At 38.3% G+C, this 20,657-nt stretch overlaps 1 protein-coding gene across 3 annotated transcripts in view; it reads left to right on the top strand.

Annotated features, from left to right (window-relative positions):
• Positions 1-20,657, top strand: part of LOC114707476 (nesprin-1) — a 280,202-nt gene that overhangs the window by 107,040 nt on the left and 152,505 nt on the right. Inside the window, exons 6-12 of one of the 3 annotated variants that reach the window (XM_028890206.2) lie at positions 2,156-2,176; positions 2,641-2,733; positions 3,980-4,158; positions 8,592-8,788; positions 13,046-13,155; positions 16,689-16,739; positions 19,436-19,543. In XM_028890206.2, coding sequence (XP_028746039.2) covers positions 2,156-2,176; positions 2,641-2,733; positions 3,980-4,158; positions 8,592-8,788; positions 13,046-13,155; positions 16,689-16,739; positions 19,436-19,543 — 759 coding nt within the window. The remainder of the gene's footprint in view (positions 1-2,155; positions 2,177-2,640; positions 2,734-3,979; positions 4,159-8,591; positions 8,789-13,045; positions 13,156-16,688; positions 16,740-19,435; positions 19,544-20,657) is intronic. The other 2 variants (XM_037200368.1, XM_037200367.1) reach the window with 2 other exon arrangements.

Below are 20,657 nucleotides of genomic sequence, written 5' to 3'. Positions count from 1 at the left end.
CCTTTTATGTTTGTTTGCTTCAGCTTTCTCTGATAATGAGAAACCTAGATCTCATCAACAATGTTTTCTCCCTTTCAACTCTAATCTAAATGCAAAATAGTTTTAGAGTTGCTAATCCATGCACCAGTGGGGCTACACTGAACAACCAGAGAGAGGTGTCTTTCTATGTTTAATGTACATGTCATTCTATGTTTAACCTTACAGTCAGTATTGATCAAAAACTATTTTCCTTTGGCCTAGGTAAGTTCTAGTCATCCCGATCCACTGAATTGTATTTATATTGTATATGTAAAAGACTTATGCTCATTTGTTACTGTTTATATTCTCTCTCTCTCTCTCTCTCTCTCTCTCTCTCTCTCTCTCTCACACACACACACACACACACACACACACACACACCACTGGTTGCCTTTAGTTCCTTGTTTATTGGGAGAAGTTAGTCATCATCTTGTTCTTTCAGTCAAAGTTTAACAATACTGCAGAGTCTCTGCACCTCCCCCACACTTCCATTTTCATTCCCCTGATTTCCAACCTTCAGGTAACCAATCTCTGGTTTCTGACATCCTTTCTGTATCTCTTCTCACACATAAGGCGTGTTTTTATACACCTCCTCCTTTCTTACATGAATATAGAATACTGCAGGTGTACTTTGCTTTTCTATTTAAAGGTGTATTTAAGAAGTCACCCCAACTATTTATACAGATTTCCTTGTCCATTTCTTATGGCTGCATAGTACTCCTCTCCATGGACATGATGTAGTTTATAAACCATTCTCAGTTTTGATTATTTTCAAATAGAAATAAGGATGCAATTTATAACAGTGAGTAAAAGTTCTTGCATGGCACTGAAGGTGCATTTTCAGGTAGATCCCTAGATATTGCAGCTAGTTCAGAAGTTAAGTATGCATGAGTTCGTTATTTATTGCCACACTTCCATCCTGACTGGCTGTATCTCTCAGATTTAGCCCTATCTCATTTGTGGGAACACGGAATGTCTGCATGGAGCAATATCCAAACCATCTTTATGAGTGGACCTCCATGGACTTCCAGAAACCAGAATGTTTGAATTATTTCCTCCACATCTATATGCACTGAATAAATTCATTGCTCCACAAATATGCAATTGAATATTTTCTAGGGCTTGGGAACTCGGAACAAAGTTTGTTTGTGTCCATTGCACCACCAACTCAATGGATCTTGTGAATCCCATGCTCTGGAAAGCCCCAGGTACCAGGATGTGTATGCAAACGACTGTAGCCTTTTGTGCAGTGTTGGGACCATGTTCAGAGCTCTCTCACCTTCAGTCAGAGTGAATCTCTTCTCACTAATCCTCAGTGGGTTTTCCACAGAAAGTGGAATGGACAGGATATGAGAGGCTTTCAGGGAATTCCCTTTCCATACTGGCAGCTGTCTGTCAATAAAACCTTTATTTCTTTTGGAGGTATATTTATTAATCCAAGAAAAGAACAACTTTCCTCTGCTTAATTAATATAACAGTAAAAACTTTAATGACTTAATTTATAGAGGATATCATCTATAAAGGGAAGGTATCCTTTGCCAATATCTGATTTCATAGAACAACCCTACATTACTTTAAAAAAATACAGAAATCATATATTAAATATTGTATTGACTAAGCATAGAAAACAACACAATTCAATGTCTGACAAACTTTTATTAAAGAAAACCATTTATGAATGTCTGAACTTTATTAGTGACACACTCTTTGAAAACTTGGCTGGGAATTACTGGTCACAGAGTCTGAGAAGTCATTGATGGCCTTTTCCTATCTTTTTTAGGAATTGTGGGAAGGGTGATGAGCAACACTCTTGGCATTTGCTTGGACACTGACATAACGAATGGCCCTCTTAAGATTGTAGCATTTCTTAGGACCTTTAAATAGTAGAGAAAGCATCCCAGTGGACAATTAGGAGCGATTATGAGTAGAGTGCCCTCCTCTCTGAAAGCTCTCTATTTTCACTCCACTGTTCTTATATTCTCTGTCCGGAAGCTGCCTGACTTTCTTCTGTTCTGTTGTAAGTCCCGTCTCCTCATCATGCTGTAACAGGTTTACCCTTTGTTCCCACTGACAACCTAACACTGCTGTAGTTTGTTTACATGTTTACATGATCTTCTCCTTTTCTTTTCCATGTCAGTCCATGTACAGAGGATCGCCGGTTAGTACAAAGTTTAGAATTCTCAACTGATGACTCTTATAGGTCAAAGAGAACCTAAAATGGTATGCCATTTGGCAAAAAGCATCACTGTAAATGTTTCTTTTAATGCTGCCCACCATGTTTCTTTTGTTTTAGTCAACTCTAAATATAAAGAGCATTTCTCTTTGACTTTTGTTGGTACTTCCCTGCATGGTGTGATGTTGTGCTTTTTAACTTTAAATAGAATAAAATTTTGAGATCCACTTCACAGCTGTTTTCAGTTTGTATGTTCAACAAATGCCCCTGAAATTTTCATAAACCCATGTTTGTGCCCTTTCATCTCTATGGCTTGCCTTATTATTTTTGTGTGCTATTACATAGGCATGACCCAATACCATTGTTATCTAACAGCATCCTAATTTTGCATAGTTAAATGAGTCACAATATTCTGGTGGATTACTAGTATAGCTTTTCTTTTTACACAGATTAAATTAGTCAACATTAATGCTACTGATATCGCTGATGGCAGACCGTCAATTGTTCTCGGGCTGATGTGGACCATTATCCTGTATTTCCAGGTGTTGTATTGCATTTACATTTTTGCTTGCTGGGGCATCAAAGAGGGATAAGATGGTTGATGTTCATAATGCCCTTTTTTCCACACCCTTTGGTTGATTCTTGACTCAGGAGAGGTGGGACTCCCCACATAAGAAAAAAGTTCCTATTTCTCCCATTCAGTTATGTCATATGTGAACCTTCCACCCAAAGAAAAGCAGAGGCAACAAATCTGAAGATGTCTGAAACATAGACAACCATCCCACAGTGGAGATATATGTGGATATACAAGGAGCTCAAGAAAATGTTATTCTATTTTTACCTGGTGGGGACAGGAAGAAATTAACCTGCCTTTGTCTCTAGAATAATCACTAGGTTTTATTTTATTAATTACACCAATCTCTTTTCCATTGGTATAACAAAATAACCAAAGATCTGTACACAAGTTTATTTTGGCCACAATTTTGGAAACTCAAAGTCTGAACAACATGTGGCAGCTTTGGGAAAGGCTCCTTGGCTTCATGACATCATGGCGGGTGATGTTAGGGCAGGGGCATGAACCAGAAGGAGAAGTAACATGGTGAGAGAAGAAGCCTTGGAGACAAGCGAAGTACCAGATTTGCACACATGAGAAATAACCCTAAGACTCACCAGCTCCTTCCCAGTGCAGATTTCTGAGTGGTTCCTTCAACGATCTACCTTTGAATATATCAGTATTTCTTAATATCACCACATAGGAGACAAGTCTTCCAACCTTCAGGAAACAGCTCAAATGGTAGCATCAATTAATCTGCTCAGCTAGTCAATATTTATTTCTATGTGTAAGATACATCCTGCAATGCAATATGAAGTACAAAAAGAACTAAGAGGGGCTGGAGAGATGGCTTAGTGGTGAAGAGCACTGGCTGCTTCTTCAGAGGACCTGGGTTCAGTTCCCAGCACCCACATGGCAGCTCATAACCTTCTGGAACTCCAGATCCAGGGGATCTGATGGCCTCCTCTGGCTTCCACAGGCACACATGGTCCAGAGACACACATGGTGTACATACATCCATGCAGACAAAACACTCATACACATAAAGAAAAATAAATAAGTCTTAAAAAACATTTTTAAAAGACTAAAATACCAACCATATCATGTAAGAACTCATTTTTTTTTATTCTGGGGATAAAGGATGCTAACATGGATACTTCTCTGTGGGGAAGTGAACTCTGAGCAAAGAGGAGCAAAGGTCATTTTAACAGTTTTCTGCTCGCTCACACACACAGATCGAAGAGCTGACCAGCAACCTCCCACAGCTACAGTCTCTGTCCAGCAGTGCTTCCTCTGTGGACAGCATGGTCAGCACTGAGACAGCCAGCCCACCCAGCAAACGCAAGGTGACCACCAAGATCCAAGGCAATGCCAAGAAGACTCTGTTAAAGTGGGTCCAACACACAGCAGGCAAGTAAGTGCCAACAGTTTGCTTAACCGGAAACCCTGGAAAGGCCAATTGAATGCTCCATAGCTCCTCATGCTCGTGGGATTTGAGGATTGTTTGTAGGAGCATCTCTTCGTCAGCCTTTGTTTACTCTCCTCTAATTAAGCTAGAAACACAAGTGCTGGCCAGATGGCTCAGCCAGTAAAATCAATTGTTTTGTGAGCCTGATGACCTGAGTTAGATCCCAGGAGAACAGGAAGATGAGCACTAATCCAAGTTGTCCTCTGACCTTGACAAGCACACCAGGGCCCACACAGAAAGTAATAAAAAAAAAATGAATATAGGCACATAAGCACCACTAATGCTCTAGGAAAACCCTGTAATAAAATTAATTCTTCCTTCATATATGTGATTAAGCCTGATTAATAAAATTGATTCATCATCCCCCTTTGATTCATAGCATGGAGGCTAATTTTAATCAGGCCATTGTTTTGAATTTCGGCTCTCATTTAGAAGGTTGTAAAACGTTCATACTCAGTTATGTCTTCATTAGGCTTCTGAGTTCTATTTAATGACAATGTAAGCTAAAGTTCAGATTCTGGGGGAAAGGTTAGATTTTCTGAAACTTTCTAGACACTTTTTCCCCCACTTTGGTCTTTATCTGGAACATGGATTCTTCTATCCACCCTAGTGTTATTGCATGCAGTCCACATTTTTATTATAGGGGATATAAATTTAGTTAATCATCAGGAGCTTCTTATAGCAGATTTGGTGAGGTTTCAGCAGATCTGCCTATTTTGTGGTTTGCTGTCATTTGGGACAAACTTCTTTATATAAAAAATGCTGTTTTCATTTGTTCTTCCCCAATGACATGAAAAATGAATTCATTTTCTCCCAGGTTTGCTTGCATAAGTCCAATATGAATCCAATTATCTACTTCTGGAAAACAGTTGTAAACAAGACCTTATTATGAAATATTAAGGCACTGAATATAGTGAGTTCTATTTTTTTAAGTGTTAATTAATTTAAGAACAAAATTCAGTGGGGAGAAGATGGACATAGGAGACGTAATTAACGCTAGTAATGTATGTGGTTTTGATGGGCTTTTAAAGTGTGTTGATGGTTTTCTAGTTTGGGAATCTATGACTCAAGATGTCATCAGAAATATTTCCAAAAGCAAAGTTTTGTTTCTCTTTAGAGTCTATAGTAGAGATTAAATGTGGGAGTCCTCCTACATTGCTTATACATTACTTCATTGAGACTGCACCCCTATCTATTGCAGTCTTGCATTCTTTTTGTTTGTTTGTTTGTTTGTTTTTCGAGACAGGGTTTCTCTGTGTAGTTTTGGTGCCTGTCTTGGATCTTGCTCTGTAGACCAGGCTGGCCTCTAACTCACAGAGATCCGCCTGGCTCTGCCTCCCGAGTGCTGGGATTAAAGGTGTATGCCATCACCGCCCAGTACCTATTGCAGTTTTACCAGACAGGGAATAGCCTCAGCCTAGGCAGCCTGGTGAGATCATGTTTATGTTCGTCATGATCTACTTGCATGATGGCCGCGGGCATGAGTATAGATATGGTGACACCTCAAGGTCATTCCTACAACTTGTTTACTGATATCAATGAAAATTTTATTTTCCTTATCTTTAAATATATATAATTGGGGGCCTGAGATGTCTCTATCCATCAATGCCTTACTAAGAGTCATTTCTTTGATATCTGCATGAACTGTAGAGGGGCAGGAAGTGACTCTTCTGTGTTATGAAAATTCTTTAAGAACACATGATATTAATATGCTGCCCAACTGCCAATAGTTTTTACATAAATTACCTTTTATGCTGTCCCAGGTTGTGCTTCTCAATTTCTTACCTGACACAGAGTGACGACTTTAGATTCCATCCCCATTTCAGCACATGAATGACAATATTCCTAAAATCATCTTGTGTGGAGCTCTAGCTAGTAATCACTGGTCTGTGATTTTTATCTTCTCACAAACTTTAATAGTACACAAAAGTAAATGAAAAATGTCTCTCAGAATGCAAGATAATTAAGCCCTTCACGTTTTTAACAAGTTTTACAAATATCAGAAATATAAGTATTGAGTTGTAGCATTGATACATCACTGCCAACTAAGAATCATTATATTTTTGGGCAGAAATTAATAATATAACCAAGCAACTGAAGATGTGTGCATCCATATTAACACATATAGTTCAAAGTAAACATATAGTACAGGTCAGAAAAACCCATGAATTAGACCCACTTGTCACTGCTTTGAGTGATGTACCTAAGTTTCATTTGTGTTTCTGTATAAAATTCATATATGATAAATTTGAGGTGAAACCAAAATTATTTTAGAAGGACAAGCTACTGGTTTGATATGCTGAGCAACAATGTATATACCTTTATATTGACAAATGCATTTTCCATATATTTTCAATGAACAGAAGTAAATGAACTGACATTTTAAATTACTCTAAGATAATAAATATTTAAGGAAGTATATGTTTCTTTCCAATAATATAAGTTCAAGAAAATCAGAAAACATAGCTAATTATATGGTGAATATTCATCAGCTTGTTTATTTATTAATTACTTCATCTTATTTGGTTAAAGACTAATTTGTAGTAGCTTAAAGAGACGAACATTTTACATGAATATATGGGGGCAAGGGAAAGTGTTAAGGGTGAAGGTAAGATGAAGGGGTTATATTCAAATGAACAGAAAACAAGGATAGGGCAGGGGAGGGTAACAGATAACTGCTGAAAAAGATTGCATACATATTGGGAAAGTAGAAATTCCTAGTGAGTTAAGAGAGCATTCAAATCGACTATATAATTGCAGAAGCCTTAAGAGATAGTTTTAGCATATTTATTCACAAAGTCATTATTAGTTCCAAAGGTGCTACTTTGAGCACATACATTTTGTGCAAACAGTACACACAGACACATTAGGTTTGAGAGTCAAACTTTATTCTTCTCTAGGCTGTGATTGGAGATCACTTGCCAACTTACTCATGGCTGTGTCAGAGTGTATTTTTCATGGAAACCTTGGGAACCTGCTAAAAACTAAATGATGTTTCTGCTTCATTTGGAAACATCTATACAGTTAACAAGACTATTTTTTAATTCAAATTTATTAATTGATTGTGTGTGTGTGTATGTGTGTGTGTATGTGTTTTTTTTTTTTTTTTTTTTTTTTTTTTTTTTTTTTTTTTTTTTTTTTTTTTTTTTTTTTTTTTTTTTTTTTGTTTTGTGTGTGTGTTTGTGTGTGTGTGTGTGTGTGTGTGTGTGTGTGTGTGTTGGGGACAGAGGGAGTGGGCTATGACACTGCATACATGTAGAACTGAGAGGACAACCCTTGGCCATTGATTCTCTCTCCTTCCACCACATGGGATCACGCTCACTTTGGTGGTCAGCCTTTCACAGCAGGTGCTTTTATCTGACGAGCCATTTCACTGGCTGTTGAGACTAATTTTTAGAGAAGAAGCTACAGAAGATTGTATTTGCCAAGCGTGACCTAAGCTGGTGTTTGTGGCTTTTACCCTTAGCCAGGAGGTTCTGCAGATGCTCAGAATCAGCTCTGCAGCTCCCTGTAAACTTGGTCAGTTACGCACTGGAGGAAGTTCTCACTGCAAGCTTGCATTGCTTCTGTTTGCAACAAGAAAATACCATCACCGGCTTGAGCAGCGGCATTAATTAGAACTGGTTTTGCATTCACCAAAGAAAAAGGATTCACTACCAGGAGTTTCTCTCAAGAAAATTAAATAAATAAACAAACAAACAGTTTGTAAACTACTTGATTGGTGGAGTAACTGGAGTTATTGTCTGGACATATGTAGCCTATGAGCTGCTTGGCAAGCACTTTGCATATGTGATTAGATAGATTTAGCATATGTGATTGCATTGAGCTGTCTTTACCTTCTATAATGTGCTTGATATGACTTAGACACACCATCTTAGTCTGTTAAGCCTGTGCTCACAGGACACAGTGAGACTTAATATATTCTATATCTTAATATTTTTCCCTCTTAAAAATTTTTCACACATTTTAATATAATTCCATTTTCCCTTTCAAAAGCAAGCATAAAAATGTGCTCTAAATGGGTATCACAATAATTGAAAAATAACATGTAAAAAATACTGTATGGTAATACTCACCTCTAATCCAGACTTTCACAAGTATGAGATAGGAGAATTGCCAGGGCCAAACTGAACTACATAGTAAGACTCTCTCAAAACAAATTAAGAAAAGAAGAAACTGAAAGAAGGAAGTAAAAAGAAAAACACTATATAATTAAAATGTGTTCATCTTAATACCTTCTAAAATTGTGACTGACATACTCTATCTTGATTGACATAGAACTTGTTTGATAAAAATGACTGGATTTTATTCAAAACCTTAAAGGAAGCACTGTTATCAGTTTAGGATGTGACATTGTTTTCTTTGCTGCTCACACTCAGGCAGATCGGAATAGAGGTGAAAGACTTCGGAAAGAGTTGGAGAACTGGGTTGGCCTTTCATTCAGTCATCCATGCCATCCGGCCTGAGCTGGTGGACCTGGAGAAGGTGAAAGGTAGATCTAACCGAGAAAACCTGGAGGACGCCTTCACTATTGCCGAAACACAACTGGGCATCCCAAGACTACTTGATCCCGAAGGTACACAGAGCAATCCTCAAGTGTTATATGTGAGCCATAGCATGTTTGTATGTGCCTGACCCATACATTGCATGACTTCTGGGATTCCACAAAGAAACATGACGCTGGAGAGGCTGTGACAGAGTAATAACCATCTGCTCTGTGTCTTTTATGTGTTTGTCACCCTGTTGGGGGGAATAGATTATGATGCCAATGTTCCAGGCAGCTCTTTGCCATTGGCATATCAGCTTGGTGCACAGAACTTAAAACACCCTTTTGATGGCTCTAAATTCATATTTCTCTACCCAAATATCAGTGCAATTCTCAGACCTCATCAAAGTTTCTTTGACCATGGAAGGTGGTTAATGAAGGAGCACACAGCCGATCAAAGTGTCAGGAATGAATGTCAGTGACGTACTCAGTCACAAACGGGACATGTGTATCCTTCCCACCTCCCCAAGGCTAAAGGAATATGCAAAAGAGAAGGCAGAAATCTTGTAGGAGTCAGTCATTAGAGAGAATAGGAGTGAAACAGTGTCTTCTAGTATGACCGGACCACTGCACTCATAAACTCATGGTAGCTATGGTTGCCTGCATAACATCAGATTAGTCAACATTCCAACAGAGAGTGGGTGGAATTCATAAGTGCAGCCATAACTGAGGAGCTGTGGACAGCTAATGGCTTCTAGGGAAGGTAGAGTCACTTGTCTTTAAGGGTGGGGCTCCTGGTAGGTCAATGATGCTCCAGTAGATAGTTCTACACCCAGGAATATGTGGGTAATACAAATTGAATTTGATAGGTTTTTTTAAGGGACATGAAGTTTGAGAGAAGGCAGGTAGGAGTGAATCTGAGAGGAATTCGGGGTAAATATGATCAAATATAGTATATGAAATATCAAATAATTTTTTAAAAAGATATTGTGCTGAAAGGTTTTCATGGTACATGTGTGAGAGAGGGGGTTATCTATAACCCCCCCCCCCAAGTCTGAAAGAAACAGAAGATCATAAAATAAAAATCACACATTTACAGGAGGGGTAGCATGTAGCTAGAGTTTTCCTGCCTTGCTCACAGTCAGGACAAATCTTTGTCACCCGCCAGTCCCACAGCCGCTCAGACCCAACCAAGTAAACACAGAGAATTATATTGCATACAAACTGTATGGCCATGGCAGGCTTCTTGCTAACTGTTCTTACAGCTTAAATTAATCCATTTCCATAAATCTATACCTTGCCACGTGGCTGGTGGCTTACCGGCATCTTCACATGCTGCTGGTCATGGCGGCAGCTGGCAGTTTCTCTCTGCCTCAGCCTTCTGCTCCCCAGAACTCTCCTCTCTCCTTGTCCACCTACTTCCTGCCTGGCCACTGGCCAATCAGTGTTTTATTTATTGACCAATCAGAGCAACAGATTTGACATATAGACCATCCCACAGCAGTAGCACTTAGAAACACCGCTAACCACCCAATGTTGGGATGTCAGCCAGCAAAGTTCCCAGGGGTGACTATTATTTATCCTTCTGGTTGTTATTGGAAAGGCTGGCAATCTGAAGATATTTTGGAAATAGGGTTGGCTTTTTCAAGGCCTCAGAGACAATTCGGATACCTTCAGTAAGTGTTAATAAAAGAGTAAGTTGTTTATTTTGGTGAAATAAAAATAGCCAAGTAAGTTATCCAAGTGCTACGGGTCATTTTTTATTTGGCTTGGTAATTATGGAATTTCTACTTAATTAGTAATTTGTACATTCATTATGTATAAATATAAACATACAGTGAATACAAACATGTTAAAATGAGCTTTTAGAACGAGCTCCCTTGACTCTACAGCAAGGAGTATTCCCTTGCATTTTCCAAGAAAAACTCACAAAGACCTGTGTGGGCTCCCTCAGATGAGAGGCCTGTGAAAATCCTTGGCTGAGTGAGGATCCTGTGTTGGGCCCAGTGTTCACTAGCACAGGCACAGGCAAGACCTTAGCCTTTTTTTTTTTTCCCACAAGAAAATCAGGAGGAAAACTACACATTTCAGCCATCAACTTAGAGGATGAAAGAAAGATAAAATATGAGGCCGCAGACATGGCTCCATGGTTAAGGGCACTGGCTGATCTCACAGACGACCTGGGTTTAGTCCCAGTACCCATAGGGTGACTCACAACAGCCTGTAACTTCAGTTCCAGGGATCTGATGCCCTCTTCTGGCTCTGTTGGCACTGACATATGCATACACTCAGGCACAGACACGTAAATACATCTTTTTTTTTTTTTAATAAGTCCAAGTTTCCTAGTGCAGAATCATTCTGATCCCTTAACATAGGAGAACTTTTTGATCAGAAGCTGAGACCAAGTCTGGTGTGGTGACACACCTTTAATACCAACACTTGGGAGGCAGGTGGGTGTTCATGAGTTCAAGGCCAGCCTGACCTACACAGTGAGTTCCAGGCCAGCCAAAGTTGCGTAGTGAGACCCTGTCTCAAAAAAAAAAAAAAATAATAATAATGAAAACATAAAACTGAGTATATCTATTCTAGTTTGCTTTCTATTATTGCAATTAACAACATGACCAAAAGTGACTTGAAGGAGAGGTTTAATTCATCTTTTTGTTTTGCTTTGTTTTGTTTTTCAAGACAGGGTTTCTCTGCGTAGCTTTGCGCCTTTCCCGGAGCTCACTTGGTAGCCCAGGCTGGCCTCAAACTCACAGAGATCCGCCTGGCTTTGCCTTCCGAGTGCTGGGATTAAAGGCGTGCGCCACCACCGCCCGGCATGGTTTATTTCATCTTATAGCTTATGGTGGTCCATCAAGAGCCAGGAACTCTGAGCAGAAACTCAATGCAGGAATCTAGAGGCAGGAACAGAGATCACGGAGGACTGCTGCTTACGAGCTTGCTTTTCCATGGCTTGCTCAGTTTGTTTTCTTACATACCCAAGGTCATCCACCCAGGGGTGACCATGCCCACAGTGAGCAGGGCCCTCCCACATCAATCATTAATAAAAAAAAAAATGACTTACAGAATTGCCCACAGGGTCTGACAGAGGCATTTCTTTTTCCAGCTTAAGCTCCCTCTCCCCAGACGACCCTCCCTTGTGTCAAGTTGACAATATCTAATGAGTGCACTCCCAAATGTGTAATTTCCTTAATGCAAACTCTTCAAAAATCCATATAGCCAATCTGAATGTATAAACTTTTAGAAAGTTGGATTAAAATAGAATAATACCTTTTATAGTAGTTATTTTAGAAATATATATATATTTGTATAATTAATGGAATATATTAGGTATCACTAAATTATGCATTACATGTTAGTACAGAATTAACAAGATATATTATTAAATCATGACATAGGTCATATGTTAAATATAGCTTTTCTTTCCCTTTTCACATTTCCAGAAGCAATTTTACTCCCTCTTCACATTGTGTCTTCACCTCAGAAATTTCAGATCCTTCATTTTATTCCCTTATTAAGTCACAGGAGTCATCTCACTCTTTACAAATCCCTAGAAATGAAATCTCAAGTCTCAAGGGGCCTTTATAAAGTAATGAGTTAGTTTCGTATTTGAGTGTGGCAGTTGGAGTTTGTTTTATTTGCTTCTGGCTGCACACATTGCTTTGCAAAGGGGTTGTTACTTTTTGATACTTACTGACTTATTTACATTTGAGTGGTGTGTGTAGCTCCACCCCATGTATAATTACTGAACATGCATACATTTTTGCCTGATTTATGCATAAATATTAGTAGGTTCAAGAACCATGTTGATAGAGATGCTTTAGGGCTGTCTCTTAAAGAGTGTTTGTCTAAAGCACTGTAATTTGGAATGTCCACAGAGAAGAAGCTCGCTGAGGAGTCAGATGTAGTAAAATTTATCAGAGCACATTATTTGTGACTTGGTAATATTTATGACTATGCAAGCAGTCGCTAGCGTTACACATGTGGACATTGTGATCCCACATGTTCACTCAGATTTTCAGCATCCCATGTTACTGTATTTTAATTAACTGACAGGATACCTAAGTAATCATGCAGCATCTTCAATGAATGATTAATTGGCCTCAAAATGGCCTACAAGAAATGTGTGCTTCCTTCCCCAAAACTCTCTCTCAATACATGTCATTTTTCTGTGTGATAACATTTCTACCCAGTATCATCCAGACTAACCTGTTCTTACTAGTAATTCTATTTTCTTCCTGGTTCAGGATGGAAGTTTGGGATACCACAGCTACATTTCAAAACTTAATGTAAGTAAACACCTAAGAAATAAATTAAATCATAATTGAGTTTTGTTTTTTACAGATGTTGATGTGGACAAGCCAGATGAGAAGTCTATTATGACCTATGTAGCCCAGTTTCTGACACAATATCCTGATATCCATGGTGCAGGCTGCGATGGGCAAGACATTGAGGTAGGGGTTTGCTATCTCTGAATTGATGCCCACTCCATGAAGAGAGCATACTTTTTTTATTAAGAAATTTTTTATTTATTTTCCATACCAATCACAGATCCCCCTCTTCCCTCCTCCTGCCCCTCCAGCCTTCCCCCAACCCACCCCCTATTCCCTCCTACAAGAAGGTAAGGCCTCCCATATTTTGTACATGCATACTGTTTTGAAGAAGTTGATCAGACTGAATTGTAATATGAGAACAAGGCTGTAAATTTAATTACAACTGAGTAAGGAATATGTATCTGCAGATAGGATGGGATTAGCAAAGATTTCTCTGCTTCATATGACAGGTACATCAGGCAGAACATTGCCAGTAATAAATGTTATAATTAAATGGAAATTAAGGAGAGTCAGCAGTTGAGGTCTTTAATATACCACATCAAGTATACACAGAGTCTGGTGGTTCCTTGTGCTCCTCGGTCTGCTGGAATTTAATTTAGAATTTCAAAGTTTATATATTTGCAGAAAACACGGACATAAGGCATAATTTGCACAAGTTCTAATTAATCACTGTAATTAGATTTTCCAGCTTTCGATAGTTTAAGTGACGTTTCGCTTCTCAACATGCTCAGATGACCTGTGTTCACTGTCATAAAATTTAAAATCTTGGACAAAAAGAAAATGACCTGTCTTTGACCTTCTTTCTAGAGAGAATATGTTCTGGAAATGCAAACTAAAGTACTGTGTTGCTATTACTTTCCAGCATGTTTATGTATATGTAGACTCACAGTATTTTAGAAAAAAGTTACAGCACCCCTGCAACTTCAGTTATTTTTGCATTAATATGAAAAACTGTGCAGGTCATTGTGTGCATGGGCAATAATTTATTTGTATAAGCTTAAGCACTGTAAATTCCCAATTATCTGTGACAAATAACAGGATGAAATTGTCTTAGAAGATTATTTCTTTGGAGTGCAGTTCCTACTCTCACTTGAATTTTAAACTGTCAGTGATGTTTGACGTCTTGATCAGGCTTCAGTGGAGAACGCCTGTCCTGTTTTGCATTCCACTCGGCCCACCAGATGCCTCATTTCCTAGGATGTGACAACAGCGGACACAATGTTCTAATACTTGGAACTCGAATTGCATTCTTCTAAACTATAGCATAATGGATTTGCCACCACACAGTTTAAACTTTATTTTAAGGTTAAGTAGCCCAGGGCACGTGATGAACGAGTTTCTGCGATGCCTCTGTCTCCATTCATTGCCCTGATTTCGATTGGAATTTTGGAGCTGTTTGAGAATATAAAGAAAATCTATACAAAGCAAATGCTTTTAAAGAAGTAAATAATAAAAACTTTAAAAACAGGCCCAAGAAGGAAAGAGTCAGGGAGCAGAAGCCAAGTCTGCAAGAACAACAGGTATTGTGCCGACAGGATGAGTCAGTGTCTCAGGAAAGGATGGAGTGAATTAAAGGCGACTGCTGTTTCAGGGTGCTCTGGTCAGAATTCATAGAGTGGTTGGTAGAACCAGGCTTCTTAGAACTATGGTTAGGAAGCTCTTTTGTTCTTGATCTTTCCAGCATCAGTGAAAAGACTGACCATTAGAATAGTTTACCGTGATTATAAAGCGAATATGCCTGAGAAGCCCAGGAAATACTCAAGCGAAGCCCATGCTCTTGCCAGTGTGGATTCATACCAGGGTGTGGTAGATCAGGCCTATAGGTTTTCATGGCAAACCTGGACTTGCAAGTTGCTGTGTGGGTGAGAAATTTTATTTAAAGTACTTGAGTCACCCACACACAATACAGGTTTCCAGCTTGCTTTCATATTTGAAATGTGTAGATGTTCCCCAAAGTGGATTTATGAGTGATCTGGGTTTTCAGTTTTTACTGTGGGGGTGTCTCTGATATGAATTGTTTTTTTAGACAAGTAACTCTGAACTAGCAACATTTGATGGGCAAAAGAGGATACCTGTGAGCAAGAATTCAAGGCAAAAATCCTTAGAAATAAAAAAACCACACACATATACTCACATACACACATGGGACACACACCAGGCACACACACATGACATGTACATGGTACATACACACAGAGAAAACACACACAAAGGACATAGAAAAAGGACACACAGGCACAGAGGACACACACCAAGGACATACATACACACACATACACACACACACACACACACAGGACTTACACACTTACACACACAGAGGAGACACACTTTTCAGTACACTTAATGAAAGGGGCTTCAATATTAAGAGATTAACAATAATGTAGGGAATATATTTTGACCATTTAAAAAATATTTTCTCCGTCCTTTTCCTTAATAGTAAGACTTGAATGACATTTTCCTGGTCATCTTAAAATTAACTTTAAGAAAATGTTTCATAAGCTTTGTTCCTTGATGTGAGATTTTATATATAGGAAATAAGCATCTAAAGCTGAATATTTTAATAAAATATATTTTAGAGCTTGCATTTCTCAATGCCTTTAATGGTGCCTAACAGTATAAATAAACTTTGCAGATTTTACTGGTTTCTGTATTAGGGTGACACATGCCATCCCTTCAGAATCTTTGGTATTTGTTTACTTGGGTCTTAGTAAATTTCTTAGTCCATTTTAAAATAATAGCTTATTTTTGCATATTTGGTTTCTGTATCCCTTCTGTGACTCTATTTCAATGAAATATGTTATGGATGCATTAAAAATATGATTTCTTGGGCCGGTGGCTTGGCACAGTGGGTAAAGAAGGATGCTGTCAAGGCTGACATGGGAGCTCAAATCCCTGGGCCTGCATGGTGGGAGGAAAGATCTGACTCCTGTAAGTTGTCCTCTGACCGCCACATACATGCTGTGGATGTACGCACTCCCCACCTAGTCCTTACACACGTACAAAATAAGGCAAGTGTAAATAGATGCATATTCATACATGCACACACACACACACACACACACACACACACACACACATAACTTTTCTTACTGAAAGTGTACACTCACTGCGCCATTCTTCAACCAATAAAACCACTGAAGAAACTTTTCACTTAAGATAGTCCGTGGGCAATTTGTACTAAGTCATAAGTGAATAAAATAGGCCGTTTGACTCTGTTCAATTACCTAATAACCGTTCAATTACTATTTTTTTCCCTCAGAATATTATTGGCTAACCTCAGAAGGTACTGCACAGTCTTGACTGTGGTACTCATAGAGAGATTTGTATTCTGTCAGTGTATTAACAGGGGAAAATATGAGTCTATATAGTCTTTCCTCATACATTTCTCCTAAAATATTTGAAATGATTTCAAAGCATGTCTACAAATTATATGTATTGCCAAATATGACGATTTCAAGTTCAAATAAAAACATCACCCGCCAGCTAATTTCATTGACTTCCCGGAAGCCATATGTAAACATTTTTAAGTCATTATATGTCTTAAACTATTATCTATCAATAGACAAATGCCTCCCCAATGATTTTCATCTTTTTCTACATAATTTTGCTCCTGATTTATGTTATGTGTCTGTATATTTTCATATTATTAGGAATTATTTCCAGTTTTCCCAACTTTTGCAAATTTTATACAAAATTCTAAGGTAAGATTGAAGGAGTCTTGAATGAGCATTTCAAATATTCTTCACTCCTTAGCTTCTTCATCATTTCTTTGCATGTATCTTTTTCATGCTTACCTTTCTTTTAATATGTTAATTTCATGTTAATTATCCATCATGCAAATTTCTTTACTATCTAGCATAACAAATAATATATGTCTGTGTGACTAAACATTATTGCCAACCTAAGCCCACTAATTTTTAATTAAAATAAGGTATCAAATAATGTACTTAACAGCACTAATAGAAGGAGATTTATAATGATTATGTTGGCTTTTCTGAAATGTGACAAACAAAAGTAGAAATCAAGCAAAATGACTATTTTGAAATCTTAAACTATTAAGCAGAAAACCACTAAAAAGATAATTCCCAGTGTGAGGACATCTCTTTCACTCGATACTGGGTCACATGGCTCAGCAAAGTCAATCTATGTAGTAAATACTCAGAAGCATTTGCAGAATGAATGTTCATGTTCAAGGTCTTGAGTGCTTAGCCTATCTTTTAATATCTCCATATTTCTTGATATAATTTCTAGACCCTGGGCATAAATATCTATCAGTGCAATAGACTTATGCCAACATGGGGATAGAAAGCTAGAAGTAACTAATTTTATGTCAAATATGAAATTATCTTTATTTCCTGATCCACACAACCTAAGTTTTGGCCTTTACAAACATGTCATAAAATTATAAATGTGCCTTTGTGTTTGAGAGGGAGACAGGAAGGGAACGCTGGCAGTTTAGCTGCTTGGTGTGATGATATTTGGCATGAAATTAGGCAAACAGACCTTCGTACCTTTTAAATGCATGTAGAAGTCACCATTTGAAGAAAAGCCATTCAGCCTATAGTTTATGAGACTCTTGGTATTGTTTGGAGCTTCATTTTCCTCTTACAAAGGGAGTCATTGACTGTAAAAGCGCCTGCATCTCCTTTACCTTTTCAGATGATCTGTCCCTCCCCCATCACCATGGGAGTTCTGTGGGACAGACTCCAATACAGTTATTTAAGAGCACAATCCTCCGATGATTCCTGAAGTCATTTCAATCAGTAACCAGCATCTGCTCTTAGGGTCAGTTCCCAGTGTATGTCAGAAGCAGATGTTGACAAGATAGCTGCCATGGACAGTATGGCAGTGACATTCACAGCTCACTGTGACAGAGGCCAGGGAGGGTGAGCGGCCACTTTGACCTCTCATTCCTGAGAGATAAACAGGGGGTATTTTCCCTGCCAGACCACACTGTGCATTCATTTTTAGTTCATGGTGTGCATGAAAACCAAAGAATAAGAAAATGTGAGCTTGATTACATTCACCTGCTCATTCAAAATGAGCATCATGGGTTAGAGATGATTTTACAGGCTGGCCCCCGTTTCAGTGTTTTCTTGATAAATATTCTACCAATTAATCATTATTCCATAGTCATCTGTTGAGAGATCTCGATTGTCAAGCCCCACATTAGCCACTGGAGATAAAAACAATTGCAGACATCAGGCTGGATGGATATAGGGGCTAAGGCTGTTACAGGTTCATAGAGGAGAGTCCTCTAGGTGGCTCTGTATGCTGATAACAAGCAGCTTTGGGGGCGCTTGAATATTTGTTGTGATAGAAATTCTTGAGTCTTTCCCACATCTATTGAGCCAGGAAGTCTGGGTGTGTGCTCACCACGTGGGTTGTCACAGTCTCTTCAGGTGAGTGTAATACATTTTAAATGTTGAGATGAGCTAGCCTAGGAAACTCCCAGCTCAGACTTGTATTCCAGGAAGAACTCGGAGAGAAGATATCAGGAACAGGGAAAAATAAGTGTTAAGGAAAAAGAGAGCCACATCTACAAGACCCAATGATGGGACAGGTCATAGATCATACCAATATTGTGTGCCTGTCTCTGTCCTGAGCGACATCAAGTTATCACCCAAATGAAAGCCATTTGAAAGTGCACACACACACACACACACACACACACACACACACATACACACATGTGAAATCAGTTTCTATTTACTTTGGCATAAAATCCCTTGAAAAATTAGAATTTTCACTTCATTGATAGTGGAATGTTTTTGCTTTTATTCTTAGATATGGGTAAGTAAAAGAATACTGGACAATTCATTCTGCAGATGACTTGGTACATCTATAATAGGAATCATGCAGCAAGGGTGTAGAAAATAATGTTGAGCAGTCTAAGTGTGTTTTCTGTGTATATCTTAAGTATAGTAATAGTATATTTAAAATAGTAATATGTGCCATTTGTCTAATGTTATTATGATGACTACTTGACAACCAAAATTTATCCCATCCATAAAAATTCCCTGGGTTATCAATGACCGTGTTTTGGGAATCGACCTTCAGGCTTATGTCTCTGTTACAGATACCATTTTTTTTCTGGGTATATTTTGGATGCAAGATGGTCTGTTTTGAGCATGTTTTTCCCTTATTAATAAGCTGGTGCACTAACCTAAGTCAACACAAACTTTCCCATAGTGTTGATGGAAGGAAAGGAAGGCAGATAATTTTAGTGCTTAAAAGATATCTTATCAAATCAGTTTTACTTCTTATACTTCAAAAAGATGAAGAACAAGGAGAAGAACATTTTTAGAAATAACTGGCGTATGCCAAATACTAAAATTATAATCAGAGACTAATTTTACAGTTACTAATAACATTGCAATGTTTCCCTGGTTTCCAGAGAGAAGACAAGCTAGTTTTGAAGGAAACCAAAGTCTGGATAGAACAATTTGAGAGAGATTTGACGAGAGCACAGATGACCGAGTCAAGTCTGCAGGACAAATACCAGGTAAGTGTGCAAAACAGATCTAGACATTTCAAAAAGCTTTCCATGGAGGACTGAAGATATATCACATAATGTATGTCTAATCTTCCAAATCATATTTATAAGGAAATGGTTTAAATAAGTAACAAGCATTATCTTAAGTTTGAACAGAACAATTCTCTTTCTATCTAAGTGGGTACTTTGAGGTTGCACTATGCCCTCAGTAGAGAGTTGAGTTGCCACCGTTTTTGACAGTCAGTTTTATCCACAACACAGGACAAAACCACGGAGCCATTGTTTTCAAAGACCTTTTGGGGTTACAGATGTCAACAGACATAAAAATCCACTAAAATAAACAACTGATTTGAGACCCCAGAGAACTACCAAGATAAATGGAGTTTAAAAAAAGAGTTTCATAAGTATTTGCTGAGGGTCCACAGAGGGAATGAGTTTCTTCTGTGACCTGTCCAGATCAAGACGGTTGCCCTTGAGCTGAAGTCATGGTGCTGTGTCCAGTCTCCCTACGATGTCACCAGCTGACTTTCTGCTTTCAATTTACACTTCCAAGAAGAACTTGCCACAGCAGGTTTTTCCCATTAAAAAGTTGTGACTTCTTCCCCGCCGAGTGGCCATTTTCCTCCCATTTCAAATTCCACTTCATTTTAGTGGGCAAGCTAAATGTAACACATTCTGAGCAATATTCTCTCACATATTCCACCCTGTTATAGTTCAGCCCTTTTTTCTTTTTCTTTTTCTACCAGAAAGGTGCAGGTGATGTGAGACATCCAACATGGCAGACAATAAAGGACTTGAATGTGTGATGTTATACACTTTTATAAATATACCTAAATTCAGATGGCCATGCCAACATTGATATGTTTTGGTTTTTTTCAACTTGCCAAAACAATAAATTTAATTTATGCTTACTTTCCATGGATTCTTTTGCTTTGAAACTCAGTGTTTCTTGTTTGCCCAAAATAAAATTCTCTGCAATGAGCTGCATTATAAAATGATTAAGCCAGCAAACTGAGAACAGAGTATAGAAACAGAGTAGATGGGTTTGTTTTGTTTGTGAGTAAATTTTAGCTGTAGCACAAACCATCAAAAACTAAATCTCCCAGCAGGACCACGTGTTATT

Source organism: Peromyscus leucopus, chromosome 8a (assembly GCF_004664715.2).
Source record: "Peromyscus leucopus breed LL Stock chromosome 8a, UCI_PerLeu_2.1, whole genome shotgun sequence".
Taxonomy (NCBI): Eukaryota; Metazoa; Chordata; class Mammalia; order Rodentia; family Cricetidae; genus Peromyscus; species Peromyscus leucopus.
The sequence above is the reverse complement of the archived record's forward strand: the minus strand, read 5'-3'. Positions and strand labels throughout refer to the sequence as shown.